Raw genomic sequence first — 19,789 nt, 5'->3', positions numbered from 1 at the left:
GGTGGTTTTATCGTCGCGCTTACGATACTCCGCCAGTTTCTGCCTCGCCGCGTTGCACATCATTTCCCCCGCGATCCTGAATATCGTGTTTTTGTTTGTTTTGCACACGTATTGCTCAATTATTAATTGATCGTAAGCGTTACCGGCCCGTCTCGATTCCGCCGGTCGGCCGCGCGCAGTGATTGCAAGCAATCAAAATTGGATATACGCTTTTTTGTCAATTTCCATCGGTTGATTGTGTTTTCACGTGGGAAGCTTTAGCGCTGCTTTTCCTCTCCTTTTTTTCTCCTTCCCCCTCTCTTCTTCCTCCGCCCACTATCTCTCTCTCTCTCTCTCTCTCTCTTTCTCTCTCATGTCGTCTCGACTCGTCTCGTGTTACGGGCTTTTACGCCGCTCATTGACATCAATTAACACCCTGTATTTACCGTTTCGTAGAATTTCCTGAGCGCAATTAGACGATTCGCGTCGCGCATTCCTGATTCCATGTCGTTCGCAACTGCATATTGCCCGGAAAATTATTTACATGCTCTAGATCATGCGAATGCATAAGAGAAGCAATGGAAGCTTGTCCGAATGTACTTGAAAAAGAGCTTATTATATTACTTCAAGAGAAAACAATTTTTTTCATGTAGATAAAGCCTGTAGAAAAAATTATCCGAAAAATTTACGTTGTCGTTATTTAATAAATGTCAGGCACATGCGTATAGAAAGCACGCAAGAGTTCGTACATTCGTTTTCCGCTTTTGACGTGAACTAGTTATTCGCGGGATTACCTTCGATCAATATGCGATGCGCGTAGACTGGCAGGTGCAGGTTTATCAACCATCGCTTTTATCGCGCCGTCTATTTGCGAGCTTCCATCCGTCGATGAGCGCGGGAAACATGCCGGTAGGGATTTACGATGTTGAGAAAAGGAATCGACATGTGAAAATTATTGATTAAATTTTACTTTTTTGCGCGATTATTTAATATTCGATAGACCGATGAATTCGATGAATAATAAACGAATAATTGGACGAATTATTATTAATAATATTTCATGGGCTTCACAATTCTCGCCATTGAGAGTCGTGCTATCTGAAAGTAAAAGCTCGTCTGACCTAACGTCGAGCCGTACCACTTGGAGATGAAGAAAGGTCGTCCGATCTTACAATCACGTCGTATAGGAGTTTCGATTTTTCATTAAAGATGGTGGCGACTCGCAGCAGAGACGTGAGAACTTCACTTTGCAATAAGAGCTCGACCCGCTAGTCGTAAATGCGACTGTAGGATCAAAACGCGTTAAATGGGTTACGTGGTACAATCTAGCGATTTCGCGGAAAGACCAGTTCGAGTCTCAACCAGGTTCGAGTCTCAGCTAAGTAGGGTTTGCGTCTTAACTAAATGATTTATTACTTTTATCAGTCCCGGTTAATAAACTTTACCACCGAAGAATGAAGATCTCCGAGCCAGGAGAGAAACCTTGGGGGAAATTGAAACGAAAAGAAATGCGAATGAAGAGAAATAGATTTAGCGACAAAATTGATCAATGTCGTAGAATTAAGTTTACTCATTGAAGAAGTCTGTGAACAAGTAGATTGATGGAATTTCGATGACATTTGGAAATATCGTGATGGCAATATAGCCCCTTCGATTTGAAAAATGAGAAAAAGGAAGAAAAGAATGAGAGACGTTGACTCGCCGAAAGCATATATTCTGTTTCTGTGTAACGCCGGTAACACGGGGTGTTCGATTTTCCTTGGTCGATGATAACGCTTGCCGGCTACGGCAAGCGCGAGGTAGTTTCAACCCTCCAGCTTGTCAGTCGATATCTCCTCGTTACCAACTGGCCCGCTTCCGCGGTCCTCTCGCGGATTTCTCTCGCTTTCTCTCCCTCTCTTTCTATCTTCATCTCTATCTCCGTCTCTCCCTCTCTGAACGTGTCTCACCCGGCAGTCACGACAGTCACTTTAATTGCAAGGGAAAAGTTCCGCCGGGGTCCGTCCGCGTCCAAGTTCATTAAAGCGCGCGATACACGCCCGCCGGAGTATGAAAGTCGCGCGAGAGTCCCGGAAATTGGCTAATGTCGCGCGAATGGAAGTCGAGTTTTCCACCCGGCTACACACGACGACGCGTCGTGGAAGCTCGTAAAACTTTTTACGCCGCGGCTCTCCCCATTAACGCGAAATTGCATCTCTCCATTTAAATTACGATTTCTCGCGGCCCGTCGCTCGTCCTATAGCGCACCAAGTAGCGAGGAAGTAGCCCGGTTTTATTAACCCCGCCGAGCAGTTGGCGCGGCTTCGACGAATAGCGGCGGCACCGAGCGCTTCTCGTCGCCGACGGCGGCGGATTTCGATCCCTGCGCTCGTCTCTCGCCTCGTCGCTTTTCTCAAAATCAACACTTGATCGCGTGATTCTTGGTCAAACTGCCGGGACAACTCAGCGCGATTGTACGAGTCGTAAGACTGTGCACTTTTTCTTTTAGCACACGCCGTTATTGAGACATCAACTCGGAGAAGTCAATTCTCGTCGGAAGTGGATCGCGCGAAAATAGCGCAACCGTGCAACTGTGCTTGAGCGAATACGATTATTTTGCGGATCGAAGAACTCGCTGGTACACGATGATCGTTTCACGGTAAGCGCATGTATACATGTGTGTGCGTGTGTCGTAACTAAACTACCGCGGACGCGATATGATAAAACCATCGTTATTTTCGACTTATCCCTTGTTATGTACATACGAGCGGGGGATACAGCCGTTTGCCGACTCCCAACGAGTTTTTCCTTTAATGAACGCGTCTCTTAAATCGCGTAAGATGAGAGGAAGCGCATCGTAAGTACCCGTGGCCGTTCCTCAATTACCGGAAACCACCGCCGCCGTCGCCACGGCTGATCTGCGCTTCCCATTTTTCTAGAGGCGACGAGCGGACGATGGTGTGGGCGTCGTTACCGCACGAGCGTCGTTACGTAATGAGTTCGTTAACGTTGAGCAGACACAGCGACAGGAATTAATGTATCGGTGACCCGTTTAAGGGTTCGTTCAGCAAACCCTATAACGCCGATTGGCCGATTCCCCGGCCGTTTTCTTTCTCTTTTTCTCTGTGTCCGGACCGCCGCGTCGCAACCGCACGGCGCGCGGTGGCAGGAGGGCTGCGCGAAAAGACGGCCGGCAGACTCGTAAAATTCTGATTGGAAAAGTAATCGGGCGAAAAAAAAAATCCGGGTCTGAATATCCCTGCGTGCCGCGGCGCCGATGTGGTCCGAGGAATTTTTATGTCCCTTCGGAAGCACAGCCTTCGCGGAAGGCACGTCTGCGCTAAACATGTCGGGTTTCTCGTCTTGGTGGTCTATTCGCCGCGGACTCGCCGATTTCTGAGGAAACAAGTCTCGTTACTTTCGTATCCTCTCGTTTTCACACGATGTGAAATCGACGAGTCAGACGGCCATGTTGTCGGGCGGAAATATCGGTAAGCCGTCATCCCCCGGCGTCTTTTATCGCCGTGTTCAGCACTTTGCAGCACTTGTTGCAATTGTTAACATGTCGTTTTATGCTAATTGATTCCAGACACTTTCCTCGCGATTGCGACGCTCGCGTTGAAGATCCTCGCGACTCGCGGACGTGTTACCTGTGTCGCGTATGCGCCGCATCATCATCGTGATAATCAGTGCCGCGCACCCTCCATGTCGGGTCGTGTGTCCGCACGATGTGTGCGGCGGCGCGCGTACGCGTACAGGTGCGCGATATTAATATGCATGCTTGCGCGCGCGTGTGGACGAATGCCGGAGTAGCGAAGAAAAATGTCGCGATGTCTTGCGCGAGACGGGCGTCGTTGTTGCCCGGCATCCCGCGGCGACGTTTTACAAATCGTATCCTTCCCCGGCATGTTTAATTTATCGAAATCCCGAGGGAGAAGCCAGCTGCAGCGTCCATTTGTCAAGGTCCGCGTCTACGCGAAACACCGCGCACCGCGCCGATGATGTCGCGTGCGCTTTTAACTCCACAAAAGCGGCTGTTTCCGCGCAGCTCATTAATCTGTCGTTCCTCGCGTCGAAGGAGCGCATCTCACGCGCGCGCGCGCGCGTGTATGCGCGCGAAAAGTCGCGAATAAGTAGGTCAGAAATGACGAGTGTTGTTCGAAGATGAGACGAGATACCGTCGAAGTTATCCGCGTTATCCGTGACGACTGTGGACAGATCGAAGAGATGCTTTCTCGAAGAAACAAACGATAAAAATAACGCTCGTCCGGATCATCTGGTTTGAAAAGTCGCGGATTCGCGACGAACGAACGAACGAACGAGCGGACGCACCTCAAAGCCGGCCGGCTGCTTCGCGCGGGAACATTTTAACGCGCCGCGTCAACTCTCGCGCAAGTCGCATCGAAGAACGCAGTGACGTGCCGCGTGCGTGTATCTGGAAAATATCGCTGAAGCCGCAGCGGCGCAGATGGCAGATGCTGAATTTAGCGGAGTGTTTTCCCACATTCGGCGCATTCGTTTTGTCGCGCTGCTCATCGCTGCTCGCGTCGCGCTGCCAACGTTCACACCACCTGTTGAAAAACGCGAGTAATACGAGAGCTGCCGTTACTCGCGCGGACGCTCGACGTGTGTCTTATACTTCAGCCATACTTCGCTGGTGTCTCCCGGCGCAGCGACGTTCATTCACGTACCGCGAGTTAATAAACGCCCGAAACAATAGTTACATCGCGCGCGGCCGCCCGTCTCGACGCCCGTCTCCCGATTGGATCTGGAGGTTTAATTTCGCCGGAACGTATAATGGCACGTATTAATCATTCTGACGGCAAGTTCCGCTTCCGTCGGGTCAGTGTGAGAGTTTGTTAATACTTGATATCTAATACCCACGTGCGCGCGAAAGATTACGCTCGTCGTCGGGACATTTCGCGTGTTAATTCAACAGCTTCACGCGAGAAAAAGAGAGCAAGAGAGAAGAGTGATTTCTTTCGACCTCTCATTCGGAAATAGGTTTTAACTGGCTCGATCCAGACGCGCGTAATTCTCTTTCTACACCTGTTGCCCGACGCGCGTGTTTTTTGTCTCTCTCTTTTTTTTTTTTTTCTTTGAACAAGGAGAAAGCAACGCGTCGGCAGCGATTGTAGTGACGGCTGGCGAAGTCAGGTAGCTGAGCGATCACTTGTCGCGGGCGAGCAGTTAATCCTCCTTACTGTGTGTGTGTGTGTGCGTGTGTGACCCTCGATCCGCGCGATCTTGAGAATCTCTCCTTTTAGAGCCACATGCTCACGAATGCTCACGATGCTGATCACGAAATCTGCACTTTCTCGTGTAGCGAGGAAACGCCGCGGACTTGGCGCGACTTGACTTTTGCGAGCTTACCATAAGCGATCGAGATTATGTCGAGCAATATTTAGCATGCGGTTTATCGCGGTCGAGTAATTTCAGCTGATTCCTATTTCTCTTTGTCTCTCGTATATTGGAAAAAAAATTGAGCGGAAAGGACCAAGTCTCAGAATTACACGCGAATTTTGTTGCGTAAACCGCTAGTACGGTCAAACTAAGGTAAGTAATAGCGAGATCGACAATCTGCCTTTGAAATTTTAACTACACAACTTAGTCAACGTTAAAAAGTAAACGAAACTGAAACTTAGAGAGGAATTGCATCTCTTTGAATTAAATTTTGAGCTTGTCTTACGCCAGAACAGAAACCCATAAAAGAACATCTAAATTTTGGAAAACTGGGAGAGACAGTTGATTAATCATATATTTATAATTCTAAAGTCGATGTTACTTAACTCGACTCGAGTTGGCTCCATTAATTTTACTTTATACAGTGTAAGGAAACAAAACGTTCGTAACTGTCGCCGCTTCGCCAGAACGATAAATTAAGATTCGCGTCGGTGGTCGAATCGTAAAGTTTGCGATCAAGCGCCGAGCGTGAGGCGGAGGGGGAGACCTGTTGAAGGCTGAATCAGATTGAGACAATGGCTGGCTTCTATCATCGTGCGGCGTTTCGCCACCGTGCTCTTGAAATTTATTAGCGAATGGTTCAGCCAGGGAAGACTCGGTCGAAGAACGAAACGCGAAAAGGATCAAGCCGCTTGAAAGAGTGCCAGTGTGACTCGACGTTGGAAACTCATAACGGCTGGGAATGATGGTGGTGAGAGGCAACCGAGAGGGGGTGGGCGTTGTGCAATATCGCACACTCGGCAATGAACCGCTCTGTGGTAATATTGTGGCGCAAAGATAACGAAAAGTGTGGGCCCTTCACCGACACCAACGACGTTCGCGCGAGCGAAGAAATTTGCGCGCGGATTCCTCGGGATTCGCGACCGTCGTCGTCGTCGTCGTCGTCGTCGTCATCATCTTTAATCGCCGCTTGTATTCCAGACGTGGACAAAGCTCGCGGATTAACGTAGACGTTCGGTCTCGGCGTCTGCACGTAGATTTCACGGCGAAATAAATGGCGAGCATCTCGTGCGGCAGAAAATAAGCGCGGCAAGGATGAATGCGTCATATTATCTCGCGATGAGAGTAAGACAACGAGAGAATCTCCGCGAAGATGATGAAAGAGGTTTTGCGAGTGGAAGCGACTACGGGTGATCGATTCAAATCGAGGGAACAGCGACGGCTGTTCAAGGATGTGACCGGCTCTCGTCGGTCACAGGATAGACAGGAATCGCGAAGAAGGCGCGAGAATGCCGATTGTCGCACGTTGATACGCGACTGCTCCGCGAAGAACGTGTTCGCGAGAAGCGAGAGGATTTAATTCGCACGTGTGTCCTCGACACGCGTCTCTCCAGGGAAATAACGTCGCGCATCGCCGCGCATATCGCGCGAAATTCCGAACGTTCGACGGAATCGCGTCCTCAGATGGATAGAGACGCGCGAAGGATTACAATAACTCTCTTTTCGTTGACGTTGCGCTCGCTCGCTCGTTCGTCTGCAGTTTAAATCCCGAGCGATCGCGAATCGAGGGAACGCAATTGGCCGTGTCGGCAGCCAACTACGTGCGACACATTCGCGTCGCTTGCCTCGTCTCGGACGAATGCACGTTCTCGCACGAGGACGAGAAACGTCGAGGAGAGGGACGGTGTAAAATTTTCCGAAGTAGATTCCCCTGATCTTCCGCTTGTCGAAACAACCTGCGCGTCTGTGAGACAATCGTAAGATCCCCCTGTGCAGTCTTCGCTCGTCGAATGCCCCGTCGTATCGCGAGATCGTATCACCCAGTTACTTTCCATGGGAGAAAGCAATGGGAGATGAGAGAGAGAGAGAGAGAGAGAGAGAGAGATTAATCAAGCGGCGCACACGGTGCGCCGACGCGAGCGCTCGTGGCCGAGCGGAAGTTTTAACTAGTCATTCGGCATAACGAGGGGTTATCTGAGGAGATAGCTGCTCGCTCGTTCGTTCGGTGCCGGAGAATTAACGACCATCCCCCGTGCGTTTGCATACAAAGTGCATTCTCCGCGCCGCGGCGGTCCTCGTTATCCTTTTTACTGCGCGGCGCTCCCGGGAGGGAACTCTCCACGAATGCGAGGGCCTTCCGCCGGGAATAGACTCCAGTGCGAAAGGAATTAAATCGTTATCCATATCCGGGATTCTGGGACGTCGCTGTCACCGCCGCCGCCGCCGCCGCCGCCGCGACGACGACGACGACGACGACGACGACGACGACGACACTACGTTTACAGCGTTCAATTTATTCCGTTACTGGCACTTCGCAGGTTTACAACTCGGCCGGGCTGGGACGTTTTATTGCGCCTCGTGCACAAAGGGGAAGTTTAATGAAATATTAGTAGTAGCATCGTTTGTCCCTTATTACTCGTGAAGCGGCGAATACACTCGCGAATAATATTGTACAACTCGGCGGCGGCGGGCGGTGCGCCGATGGATCCACTTGCCGCAAACTTTACTTTTATATCTTCTTACCCCTCCGGAGGGAGGGGAAGAAGTGAAAGCTCGGTGAGTGAGAGGAAAGAGGGGGAAAAGAAAAAGGAGGAGAGAGAGAGAGAGAGAGAGAGAGAGAGAGAGAGAGAGAGAGAGAGAAAGAGTTCGTTATATACAATAACATCGCGTACTCGTGCGAAGTCGCGTCGCGAATTATTCCCCTCCAGCTTTGTCATGCCGGTTGTAAATCATCCCCGATTTTTCAAGTCCGAGCGTGTCTCGCTCTTGTTCTCTCGCCCGACCGACGTAATGCGGATAATGTCCCCCGTCCGGCTCCGGATCGGGACGCGACACCGCGTCGCATCGCGGACCTCCGTTCTGTATCCGCTCCAAGATTCGGCGGAGACCCGAGGAGGAGGAGAAGGAAAGAAAAAAAAAGCGCAGGCAAAATTGTCCAGTCAGCACTGCGAAGACTCGAAGGGGGAGGGGAAGAAGGGATTAGCGACGAACATTCGACGGGTAAGGGGAAAAGGAGGAAGGGAGGATCGTTGATCTCACGTGCTGCGAATAAAAAGTGGCCGGCGTAGACTTGGCGTGCGCGAGCGACGCATTGTGCTGGAATTTTTGGACGAAATGGTACCGGTCGCTCTGGTGGATGGGGTCATCCATGGTGGGGGTTGCTCTTTGGGTGGGCGTTGCTGGGTCGATACAGGGTGGCTTCGTCGACGAAAGCACCCACAGGGGTGAACGAGCACTCTCTACTGTCTACCCTTCGGCAATTCTCTTTCGGCGATTACGTTCGGGGTCGCGCGACTCTTTCGGGCGAATTAGCTTGTCCCTTAGACAGACGTTTCTCTTATTAGTCGCATGTCAAACGAGACGCGTCGAAGGGAGAACGATCCGCAAGAGTCACCCTGTCACGTTATTAATTAGGCTCTCTTTCTTAGGCGTCGCGAGCTCTCGTTGTAATAACGAGAAATTGATGAAGGTATCGGCTCTCTCAAAAGTTGAACCATTGACAGCTCGTTTACTTTAGATCTCAGAGGGAGAGAGAGAAAGAGAGAAAGAGAAAGAGAGAGAGAGAAGGAGGAGCATCGCGCAAAGGGACAATTTAATATAAGAGGAATAGATTGAAATAAAAAAAATTTGCAGGAATATTTCCCAGTGACTAATAGCGTGTTCTCCCGCGCGGATCAATCGAACAGCAGTGAATATTGATATTCGTTGTTTGAATACCATTAATTATTCGCCAGCCTCGTATCGTCAGTCTGTATAATCAGATGCATGATATTCCCCTCGATATCGAATGCGAACATTTATTTTTCACCGGCTGCTGCTCCAGTTGCGCATTGATTAATTTATAACACCCAGCGCTGGCTCACGTTCGCGGAAGTAGCGTATTAGCGCGTTGAAATTACGATGCATCGCGCCTGATAAATTCCGGACGGTCGTACATTCGAGTCGCCGCGTTACAGATGTTGCGCGTTTTATCGCAACAAATGAAAGGTACGAGGAGCGCGGCGCGGTCAATGGATGGTACATTCGAATTACGGAGATCGATATAAAACGATTACCGCTATACAATCGTAATGCGTGCGTGCGTGCGTGCGTGCATGCGTGCGTGCGTGCGTGCGAGCCCATTCCCGATTCCGAAGCTGCCGCCGAGACGGAATGTGCATAATGCGCGACAGAGCGCGAGGTGCCGTCCGATAATAATTATTCGTAATTTATTTCAGGGTGCAAATGGGAAGCAGCTTGCTTCGCTGCGCGTGCGAAATTGGCGTCGATGCAAATTGCTCGCGTGTACTTCGCTGCCGTGGTTAACGACTCTTCCGGTCGGTAGGTCCGGTGGGCCTCTAACGAAGCCGTTTACTCACGCCCCGCCGCATTCCGCAGGCCGTTGATAAAGAAGCGGCTGCGCCGCGGCAGATAGAGACACCCGAGCGGAAATAGTCCGATAAATCAGTGCCGACATTATTGGAGCGTCTCGCTCCCATTCTAATTGCTACTACTGGGAAGGCCCTTCACTGTGCTAACTCGCAATTACTAAATTGTCACGAAACGCAAATGAGATGCACGCCGCGGGTTTGCATATCGGGCGGATTGTGCACACACGGGAGAATATACACACGGTGGCGGCGCGAATTTCGCCGCAGCGGCGAATCCTCGTCGTTTTACGCCTCGACTACCGTCGAGGATCTTCCGATCGAAGGATCGCGGCTAGAAAGAAGTTTCTCTGTGCCATGAAAGTGAGATAAGTAAAAGAACGCTGGTTAATTAGCGACGAAAAAAGTTGGCCTGCGCGGCGGTTCGCGTCGTGGAGCGTCCCTCGACGAACATTCTCTCTCTCTCTCTCTCTCTCTCCTCTCTCTCTCTCTCTCTCTTTTTTCTCACGGGGCGCCACGCGACGAACGTTTTATTCCGCCGAGAATTCAGCGCACCAGAGCGCGGAATTCAATGCAAATAAGTAAATTAGTCGGCGCGTGGTATGACGACGCGAACGCGTGGAACTTCCAGAGTACCGAGTCGCCCTCTTGAGCACGTCTCCGTGAGCGCGGACCGTTCGCCTCTCGCTCCGAGGACATTCGCTTCGAGAGCCGGCGCGGCCGCGCATCTGCTGCAAACGCAAAATCAAACAAAAGCGCCGTGCGCGGACTGTGTAATTCGCGGTCAGTCTCGAGTACGAACGCCGAGAAGCCTCGAGAGCGCGCGGCAAGATTTCGACGATAGAGCCGGCGCCGGCGCCGCCACCGCCGCGACGGCGAGTTTTACCCGAGTGTCGCAATTTGCCTCGCAATTAACGTGGCTACCATTAAGATAAATCGCCGTAGACTTCCTCCTCTTAGCCCTCCCTCCTCTACGTCCTCTCACAACGCAGCTGCAAAAACAAACGCGACAATGTACCGACTTAATTTCGCGGACGCGAAACCCCATCCCCGACCGACTGAGATATCAAATTTTCCTCTTACCAAGTCGGTTGAACGTGTTTGAGCGTGAGGGTGGACGGAGGGGGAGAGGGATTAATCCGGTTTTCGCACGAACTTTCACACACTTTCCTAATTACTGCGCTTGTTACAGAAATTGTTCAACAACCGAGCACGCGCTCGCACGCGGGGCTTAGGGGCTTCATTGCGCGCAGGACAAGGAAATAAAACAGCGACCCAAGAAACCCAAGAGAGACCAAAGAAGGAAGTGCGAAACAAGCGCGCAAATTTGAGCGATGCGTCGCGAAGCGAGGCGGATATTCAGATTAGACGTAGCGGTGCAATCCGGACGGTTTTCGGCTGCGTTTTAACGCGGATTCAATTTTCCGCTCGAGACCACCGTCGTCGACATCATTATTTCGCTCATATTGTCATCTCTTTCTCTCATACTGCCTCTCTCTCTCCTCCCTCTTTCTCTCTTTCTCTCTCGGTCGTTCCCGCAAATAGAATCATATATCCCTCTAAGGAACGGGAGTCACGTTTCCCTGCGATTTATTTCTTCGACGAACAGAGCAGCTCTAACCGCAATTTTCGCATGACACGCCACCGTGGGACTTGCCGAAATACTATCGAGATTTCTTCTTCCGACTTTCTTCGTCATACCGTGACGACGAGAATCCATCTTTGCACGATCCCCTCTCCCCATTCTCTCGAACTTCTACCGCTCCCGCTACGAAGGAGGAAATTAAAGGAATTAATCAAGATCGATAGATTTTCAAAAGAAACTCGCGAGTGAGCTTCATCAATCGATGTCACATCGAAGAGGTGTTGCGCGCGTGGAAGAGGAATAGATCGGGTTGAGTGCAACAGTGGACATATATATACAACCGCTTAAGAGTTATTACAATTGTGTAACAACCATAAGACCCTCTCTGTAAGACGCGGCTTGTCGCACAGATAATTCGAGGAAAAAACGAGATGTACAATGACGGAGAGGAAAATAACGACAGATTGAATACACACTAGCCGACATATCTAATATTTCTGAGCGTTTCTCCAGCATTCTCTCTTCCCCCCTCCCTCTCTCTCTCACCCTCTGCTATCCTTCGCTGTCGAGCTCCCACGAAAGAAAATTAAAGGCGCACACGCGCGCGCTCCGAAAAAGAGATGCGCGTATGAATATTTATAATAGCATAAGCACAACATATCGCTCGACGCTATTTCTTTTCTCGTTAACACCGTTTTTTGTCCGACGAGTGGTCGGCCGAAGATACGACTTTAATTTCGCGTGGCGCGGCCAACTTCATACCTCGCGCGAGATGTATTTCTTGATAAAGCAGCGACGGCGTTATTAAGAATGCATTAGGTGAATAACATTACGGGGCGGCGCGCGCCTAATGTTTAAGCAGAATAAAAATCTTCGACGCGCCGAGATGAATCGAGGACGTGCGGACGGGGGATAAGTCGGTGGTAAAACGCGATGTAATTTGCATTGCATTCGTCACGCCGGGGAACATGCCGTTTCCACCGTTGCATCAATTACCGCGTCGCGTTTCGCCTCGGCAGTGTGACGTTTTTCTCTTGCGAGCTCTCCCGAGCTGAAGTTGAGGAATCACCCCGTCCCGCGGCCGGACGGCGTAGGTAGGTCCGTGTGTCGCGGGGCGGCGGCGGCGGCGGGTGTGGCGGGAGGCGGGAGGCGGCGAACGGGCAATTATTCACCGAAGCATCGCGGACGGCCGTAAACAGTTTGACGAATCGCGTTTTACGCTCGCGCACCGCGAATGTATTCTGTTATTGTCGCCGACATCCTTGTTGATCGCGGCTCCACTCGCCAGGACGACGTGGGAGAGGATGAGGGCCGAAGCGGGAGGTCATCATTGACGACGTTTTTATGTCGAGGGTACCATAGGACTGCTGACGTGCTCCGTTTCCGTCCGCGTTCCGTTTGTTAGCCGCCGCCGCCGCGTCCAAACACTTTTGTTATTACTTCGCGGACGGGATGCCACGTCCCGGAGGGAGGAGGGTTAATGCGTGCTCACGGTCGTTACCGAGAACCTCGCGGCTCACCGATAAAGACCGGTTAAATCAATTCGCGGTGGTCAGCAAAAATACGAGCGAGCGAGTGCGCTCGCGTTCTCGGGTGGAGGATGGATTCTTGAGAGGGAGGAGGATAGGACGTAGCTCGAGCGCGCTCGCAGAGCGCTTTTGTCACGGCTTAATTAGACGTCGCTCTGTGAAGATTTGTAATTGTGGCGTCACGTAAGTAATCATCCTATTGGGAGAAAGGATTAAGAGCGAAGTAAACCATTATATTATAGCGAGATCACGATTTTGAACTCCGCACAAAAATCACAAAGTTCTCCGAGCGACATTCGCCCCCCTCCCTCCCCAGTTCTCCGTGATTTCTATGCCGATTGCGAGTGTCTGAGAGGCCGGTATCACGTGATACACAACATTTACGGCGACGTAATCGGTTCCGCGAGCACCGGCGTGGATAAAGCGGAGGCTTAAATAAATCGTTTTGTCATCGAACCAGCCGGCGAATCAGCGGCGTCACGCGAACCTCTTCTTTTATTCATGGAGCCGCCGCGCGCTGGTTTAGATCGGTCGAGAGAAATCGAGCGACCGTCCGGCTCGGGCGCGTGCCAACGAAAATCTGCGATAGCAGAAATTTACACACCGTCGATCACCACCATCACCACCATCACCACCATCGCCTCCCCCCTTCCTCCTCCACTGCATCCCTTCAAGTTGCGCTCAATCGAGAAATGTTGCTCCGCAGCTGTATCCCTCGCGTTAAAATGCTACGAGCGGCAACCGACAGCGTTTTTAAGTGATTGATCTCATCGCGATAAAACACCAGGAAAACTACTTTCCGCCCGCGTTACGCTTCCCTGCGCGTTTCTTCGCCGCGATCCCGTTTCTCACACCGCTTTCACACTTTACATTTTCTCATTTCTTTCTATTTTCGGAGCAGCTGTTATCAGCGCGCGCACGCGCAAAGCGATTAATCCCTTTGCCCCGCGGCCGATGAGTTCTTTTTTCTTTCTAATAACGCAGTGATTGATCTCGTCGCGTCCCCGGTGAGAGAGACGCCGGGAAAAGTCTCATCACGTACCAGAGACGCGTCGCGTCTTTTTTTGCTTCGCCACCGTCGTCGTTCCCCCGCGTCACGTCGTGTCATATTATGTCTGAGACAAAGGTCGACGTATTTTAACGCAATAACGTCGACTTCTTTCAATTTGTTAGAAATTCTGTTTGACGGTGTAAGGAAACTCGCGCGCTTTGCGTATCGCATGCAAGGAACGGTAAAAATTCCGTGCACTGAGGGGTCAAGCGCGCAAGCACGGCGCAAAGTAATACTTATTGCAGTTCCGAATAAAGTTAAAAACGAGAGCACAACTGGTGGTGGCAGGGGAAACGACGCTGGCGTTCCGGCAATAAGAGACAATGATAAATAACAATAAAAACGTGTCCCTACGAATATTCGGGCGGGTTAATTCTATAATGGAAGTTTACAGGACGTACCTGGAGACTGAATCTCCTCCGAAAGCGCAGGGGTGTTAATAATATTTATAAGATGAGAATTATGATCAAATGGAAGTCAGGAAGCAAAAGCATCCAGCATAGGAATAGGGCAGAAAGGGATGAAAAGCGGCAGAAACAGGTCCGCGAAAGAGACGGCGCGAAGCGGAGCGAGGCGAGACGAGGCGAGGTGAGGCGAGACGAGGCGAGGCGAGACGAGGCGGGGCAAAGCGAGGTGCGGTGAGGTGCGGTGAGGTGAAGTGAAGTGAGGTAAGGTGAGGTGAGGTGAGGTGAGGTGAGGTTTGGTGAGGTGAGGTGAGGTGAGGTGAGGTGAGGCGAAGCGAGGTGAAGAGAGAGAAAGAAAGAGAGAGAACGACTGCCACCGTCGCCGTACGAAGAATCGAGACGGAACGATCTTCTACGAGGATGGAAAAAAAGACGGGAGGGCAGCGAGGCGAGCGAGCAAGCAAGCGTGGGAGGGAGGGAGAGAGTCGGAAAATCGACGGAAGAGAGATAAGGACGGAAACGCGACGCGATACGCGCGATCGACCGAGATGGCAAGCAACCGGCCGACAGAGAGAGGGAGAAAACGCGAGGAGGATCGAAGGTAGCGGAATCGGACGGTGGAACCTAGGTAGGACGGGGGACAGGAGGGCGGTTGAGGGAGGGAGGGTGGAAACAGGAGGGAGGATAGTCGAGCATCTCCTGCGAGTTCGAATGGTGGGTGCGCTTGCGCCCTCGTAAGCTTCCACCACACTTCCACATAATGTCATCGCCGAGCCAGTCTGACGCCAGGCGCCGCGACGCTATGACGTCACTGGTCCGCGCTTCACCGACGAACGTACCTCGCCAGCGGTGAGAACTCATGAATGAAACCCTATTTACGACGGAATCTCCGGTAAAGTCCTCGCGAAGGAACGCGCCGCCGAGCGGGTTCGCACGATCGCACGCGCGACCGCGCTCTCTCGGAAGCGATTACACCGGAAACGTGAGGCCGAGAGAGAGAGAGAGAGAGAGAGAGAGAGGAGGCAAGCCTGGATTCGTCGCGCGTCCGTGGGAGCATCTGTCCCGTTTAATCGTGCGGACTTACGTGTGACAAAGCCGATTGCGAGCGAGCGATCGATCCGCCATGATGTTATCGCAATGAGTCGGACACGACTCCGCTTACCGAGATTATGATTTACATATCGGTGGAGGATGAGCCTCGGTCGGAGCGAGCGTATCGCGAGCGAATTATCTGGACACCGATGTTCTGAATCTTCGTCAAACTGTCCAGCATAATGTCTCTCTCTCTCTCTCTCTCTCTCTCTCTCTCCCCCTCTTCCTAACCTGTCTGTTTTATCAGTGATAACTCGGGTTGATAACGCGAAGGGCTCTTTGGAATGTACGCGTAACGCAGTTCCCGCCAGCTGTTACTCTCTCGCCGCCTTCATTCAGTGTCTCCGCGGTGTTCTCCATCGAGCTATCGACGTTTTTGCGAAAAGCGTGTGAGCTGGTGTTCTCTCTCTCGCTCTCTCTCTCTCTCTCGCTCTCTCTCTCTCTCTCTCTCTCTCTCTCTCTCTCTCTCTCTCTCTCTCTCTCTCTCTCTCTCTCTCTCTCCCTCTCTCTCTCTGCCTTTTTCCTCTCAGTTTTCTCTTTCGCGACGATAATATGCTTTATCGCACGGTTAACGAAGAAAGCTTTCGAACGACGCACAACGCTTTAGTGCACTTCGGAGAGGCTCGTGTCGATATCTGGTCCCCGTTTTATGAATGGTCGCTACGCCGCGCGCCGGTGTGTGTCGCTGCCGATAATCAGGTTGCAGCCGGAAGCGTTCTCCAGAGGACCCGAATTCGCGGAGAACGTGAAATTGCGCTCGATCCCGCCGCCACCGCCGCCACCGCCGCCGCCCCCAACACCCACCAGCCACCGTCCGCATTCGCGTTCGCGTTCCAGCCTCGCTCTCTGCTCTTCCGCCTCGCGTCGCTCCTTACTACGCACGCACCGTCCTCGGAAGCGCGTCCTCGAACATTTCCGTCACCGTTCGTCATCGTTCGCCTGTTCGTTACAACGTAATATTAAGCGTGCTCCTGCAGCCGCCGTAATCGCGCACGACGCGGCGCGACGCGACGCGACGTGGCGCGAGGTCAAGGGTGCAGCACGACCTCGACCGGAAGTTAATCATTCGACGAGGTCCTCCCGCGGCCTTCGGTAACGCTGAATTTCGCAGGCCACCCTTCGCCCTCTCCTCCGCAGCCTTGGTGTGTGTCGCTGTGTGTCGCGCAAAGGACGGATCGACTTCCGCGCGATTCCGCGCGACGCAACGCTATGAACAGCGTATGAATCAAAGCCGGAGTATCCAGCGGCCGCCAAGTTCGTGGAACGGCAGAACGCGACGCGACGCGACGCGACGCGACGTGACGCGACGCGACGTGACGTGAATTCGCATCAACAGCTGATCTGCATTCGAATGCATGGATATACGTGCGAAGACTCTTCTCCGCTCTGTCCCTCCTTCTGCCGGCGAGACAGTTACCCGCTTCCTCTTACCCGACCACAAACGTCACCAGGAGTGAATAAGATCTCCATATTAAGGCGGAGGAAAGTAACTTTGCCGTAACTTCATCTCGTTCGACCCGCTCGAGGAGAAAGACCAGCCTTGTTCACTTATTGTTATCCCGTCGGATCAAGTTTTCACGAAGTTTCGATGAACGGACATGACTTCGTTTCGAATCAGTTAGGTGCGCGCCCGCGAGGGACCGTATTTCTCCATCTTGCCTCGCTGTCCACAGCCGGCCGCGGACCGGAATTCTCCAGCATGCGCCGGGATTTTTCGCAGCCTCCGATAATGACTCAATTAATCCACTCGGCCGATAAGCCGAGACACGTCAAGATGAAAGACGTCGAAAACGCGGGAACGGCGAGATTCATTATTCAGCGGCGCTAATGACGTTGCGATCGATCAATGTATTGATAAAACTGTCGAAGTCTCTTCCGCCGTATAATCGATCGCGGTCTCTATCACCGAGTCACCGCGCGTAATTATTTCGATCGTTTGTACGTGGACGGGGATTTGTGCGCTCGCGTGTTCCTAATCGCAAGTTTTCGCGAAAGACGGTGTGTCGAGCTCGCGCGTTCGACGTTTCTTGCGGACATACATCCGCAAAAAAGTGGAATTTCGGTGGCTCCAATTAACAGCACCGGATAATAAAATAGTTTTATACTCCTGTGTCTTTAAATTTCGCATCAGCAGCGACTATTATATTAATACGATATTAATACAATAAACGTTTCAATGTATTTAATGTATATAATGTCTTTACGACGCTCGGAAAAGCGGAAGGATTAAAGGCGGATCGTGGCGGAGCGGGCGAAGCATGACAGCGAGAGCTAAGGAAATACATTAGTGGAAATACTGTTTAATCCCGCGGATAAGGCTGGAGATATCGTAACGTTGTTGACCTTTAAAGCCCTTCACATAATGGTCTAGGAGGGATTGGCTACTAGCGCGAATCCGGAAAGTAGATCGTATCGGTCGTTTCGTCTTACGACCTTTGAAGCTTTGATGCGCTCGATCTGGGATATAATGTCTTCCTGTCAGTAACATTCGTACATGCTACTCTTTCCAATATCTTCGGTGGATGAGAGAGAGAGAGAGAGAGAGAGAGAGAGAGAGAGTGTGTGTGTGTGTGTGTATATATGTCCGCGAAAAATAAAAATATCGCGCGCACCAGTCGCGGAAATTCGGCGACACCACTTAGCAGCGTCATTGATCAAACTCGCCAAAATTGCGAGAGTCAAAGGCAAATTTATCGATTGCACGACCGCCCCCGACGAACTCCTGCGACGTTTCTTCCGAGCGTCTCATCCTCGGCAAGTTGGTCTTAATTTTCCGATGCGAACTCCGCGAGTCGCGAGTGCTCATCTGCGCAGCATTACTTGGAAACTTTGCCGAAGAGATCAAGCGGCGCGCGATTAAAAATTTCATGAGAGAGAGCTCGCTGTGCCGGAAAATTATTGTCAGGGACGCGCTGATTTTCGCATCTTGAGAAATTTTCGCGCGGGTCAAGTCCTCTTGGTTTCTCGTCCGCTGTCTTTTACGTCGACCAGCTTCGAGAGTCAGGAAACGCGGGCACGAAGAGTTTCCTCGCAGCCGATGCATTAAGATCTTCCTATATCTTCCCCACAGAAAAAGCAATATCATCGAAAAAAGAGCGCAACGCGGAAGACGTACCGACGAGTCGATCGCATTGAGCAAGACGAGTGGCACGAGTGGTATCGGAGAGACCCGCGTCGCCCTCGCTGTGCGTACTTAAATCAATTAAAGAAAACCCGAGCGCGCCAGACGAATTAAATCAAACTTTTCCACTTACGACTTACTCGACCGAGCGTTACAACCGACTCTGCGCGCACCTCCCTCGATCGCGACGTAAATTTATCGCGCGCGGCGCCGTCGGCTTCTCGAAACCGAAGAAAGTTCGGCTTCCTGCAAAATACACCACCAAATTAGATCTACCGGCAAACTTCTCGAGACAGTGGACTCTGTTGGTACCTCAACGGCAGAGGAAGTTGCGGCCGGCAAAGTTATCGAGTGGATTCGATAGAGAGTCCCTGCGCGACCTCGAAACAAGGAAGAGTCAAGGAACCCGCGATAGGAAGGAAGCGCTTCAGAAAGGACGATCGCTCCTTGTGCTGAAACTTTGCTGAGGAACGGCATCTTCCTTCCTGCGTGTCTGTCCCGCTTCCTTCGCGGACTTCTAGGCGCAGTGTTCGATCTCGAAGGGAGGGACATCGAGTTCGAGCGACCTTCAATTCTTCGCGCTTCACTCTCGGCTCATCAAGCGCACCTCGGCGGCGGCCTTCGAGACATGCGAGCTCGACGGTGAGAACGAAGCTGCCGACAGAAGTGGAAAACCCCAAGGACAGTACATTCGATTGAGCGGCAAGGGAGACCGTCAACTCGCGCGAGCGTCAGGTTCGCGGCTGCGAAGATGGGCAAGAAGAACAGCAAACTCAAGCAAGATACCATCGATCGACTCACCACCGACACGTACTGTAAGTAATAAACCCCCGCTGTCGTCGAACAGCTCCTTCGTTTACTGCGCGTGCCTTATTCTCGTACTCCGTCTCGTACTCCTCGTCCTCGTCCCCGCGTTCGCGAGTGCGCGAACGAATGAACGCGTGCGAAGTCGTGCCGCCGGCGGATTATACGGAGGCGCGTGTCGTCCCTAATTATCGCGATCGCCATAAATTTCCGCGATACCGCGATCCGCCGAGCGTAAACGCCGAGTTAAATGGTCTTTGCGGCGCGACGCGACGCGTCGGGCACGCTTGACGGACGACAACGACGACCCTCTTCAGCCTCTTCAGCGCGGCATTCTTCAAAAAGTCCCCCGGCAACGAATTCTTCCGAGCGATCTGGCGCGTGGATCGTCGTAGGAAAAGGAGCGCCGAAGTGCTGTTGCGGCGCTCCTCGATACGGGTTTTTCCGAGTGACCTATCGCGTTATTTTGGCGATG

General features: G+C 51.9%; 1 protein-coding gene across 3 annotated transcripts in view; it reads left to right on the top strand.

The window, feature by feature from the left end:
* Window positions 1–15,067: 15,067 nt before the first annotated feature.
* LOC105186913 (frequenin-1) overlaps window positions 15,068–19,789 on the top strand; it is a 44,469-nt gene continuing 39,747 nt past the window's right edge. The window contains exons 1-2 of one of the 3 annotated variants that reach the window (XM_011147426.3): window positions 15,068–15,146; window positions 18,460–19,325. In XM_011147426.3, the coding sequence (XP_011145728.1) occupies window positions 19,262–19,325 (64 nt within the window). In that variant the 5' untranslated portion in view covers window positions 15,068–15,146; window positions 18,460–19,261. The other 2 variants (XM_025307419.1, XM_025307420.1) reach the window with 2 other exon arrangements.

The sequence above is a fragment of the Harpegnathos saltator genome, unplaced genomic scaffold (genome assembly GCF_003227715.2).
Source record: "Harpegnathos saltator strain DR-91 unplaced genomic scaffold, Hsal_v8.6 scaffold86, whole genome shotgun sequence".
Classification (NCBI taxonomy): domain Eukaryota; kingdom Metazoa; phylum Arthropoda; class Insecta; order Hymenoptera; family Formicidae; genus Harpegnathos; species Harpegnathos saltator.
This window is presented reverse-complemented; position numbering and strand designations above follow the sequence as displayed.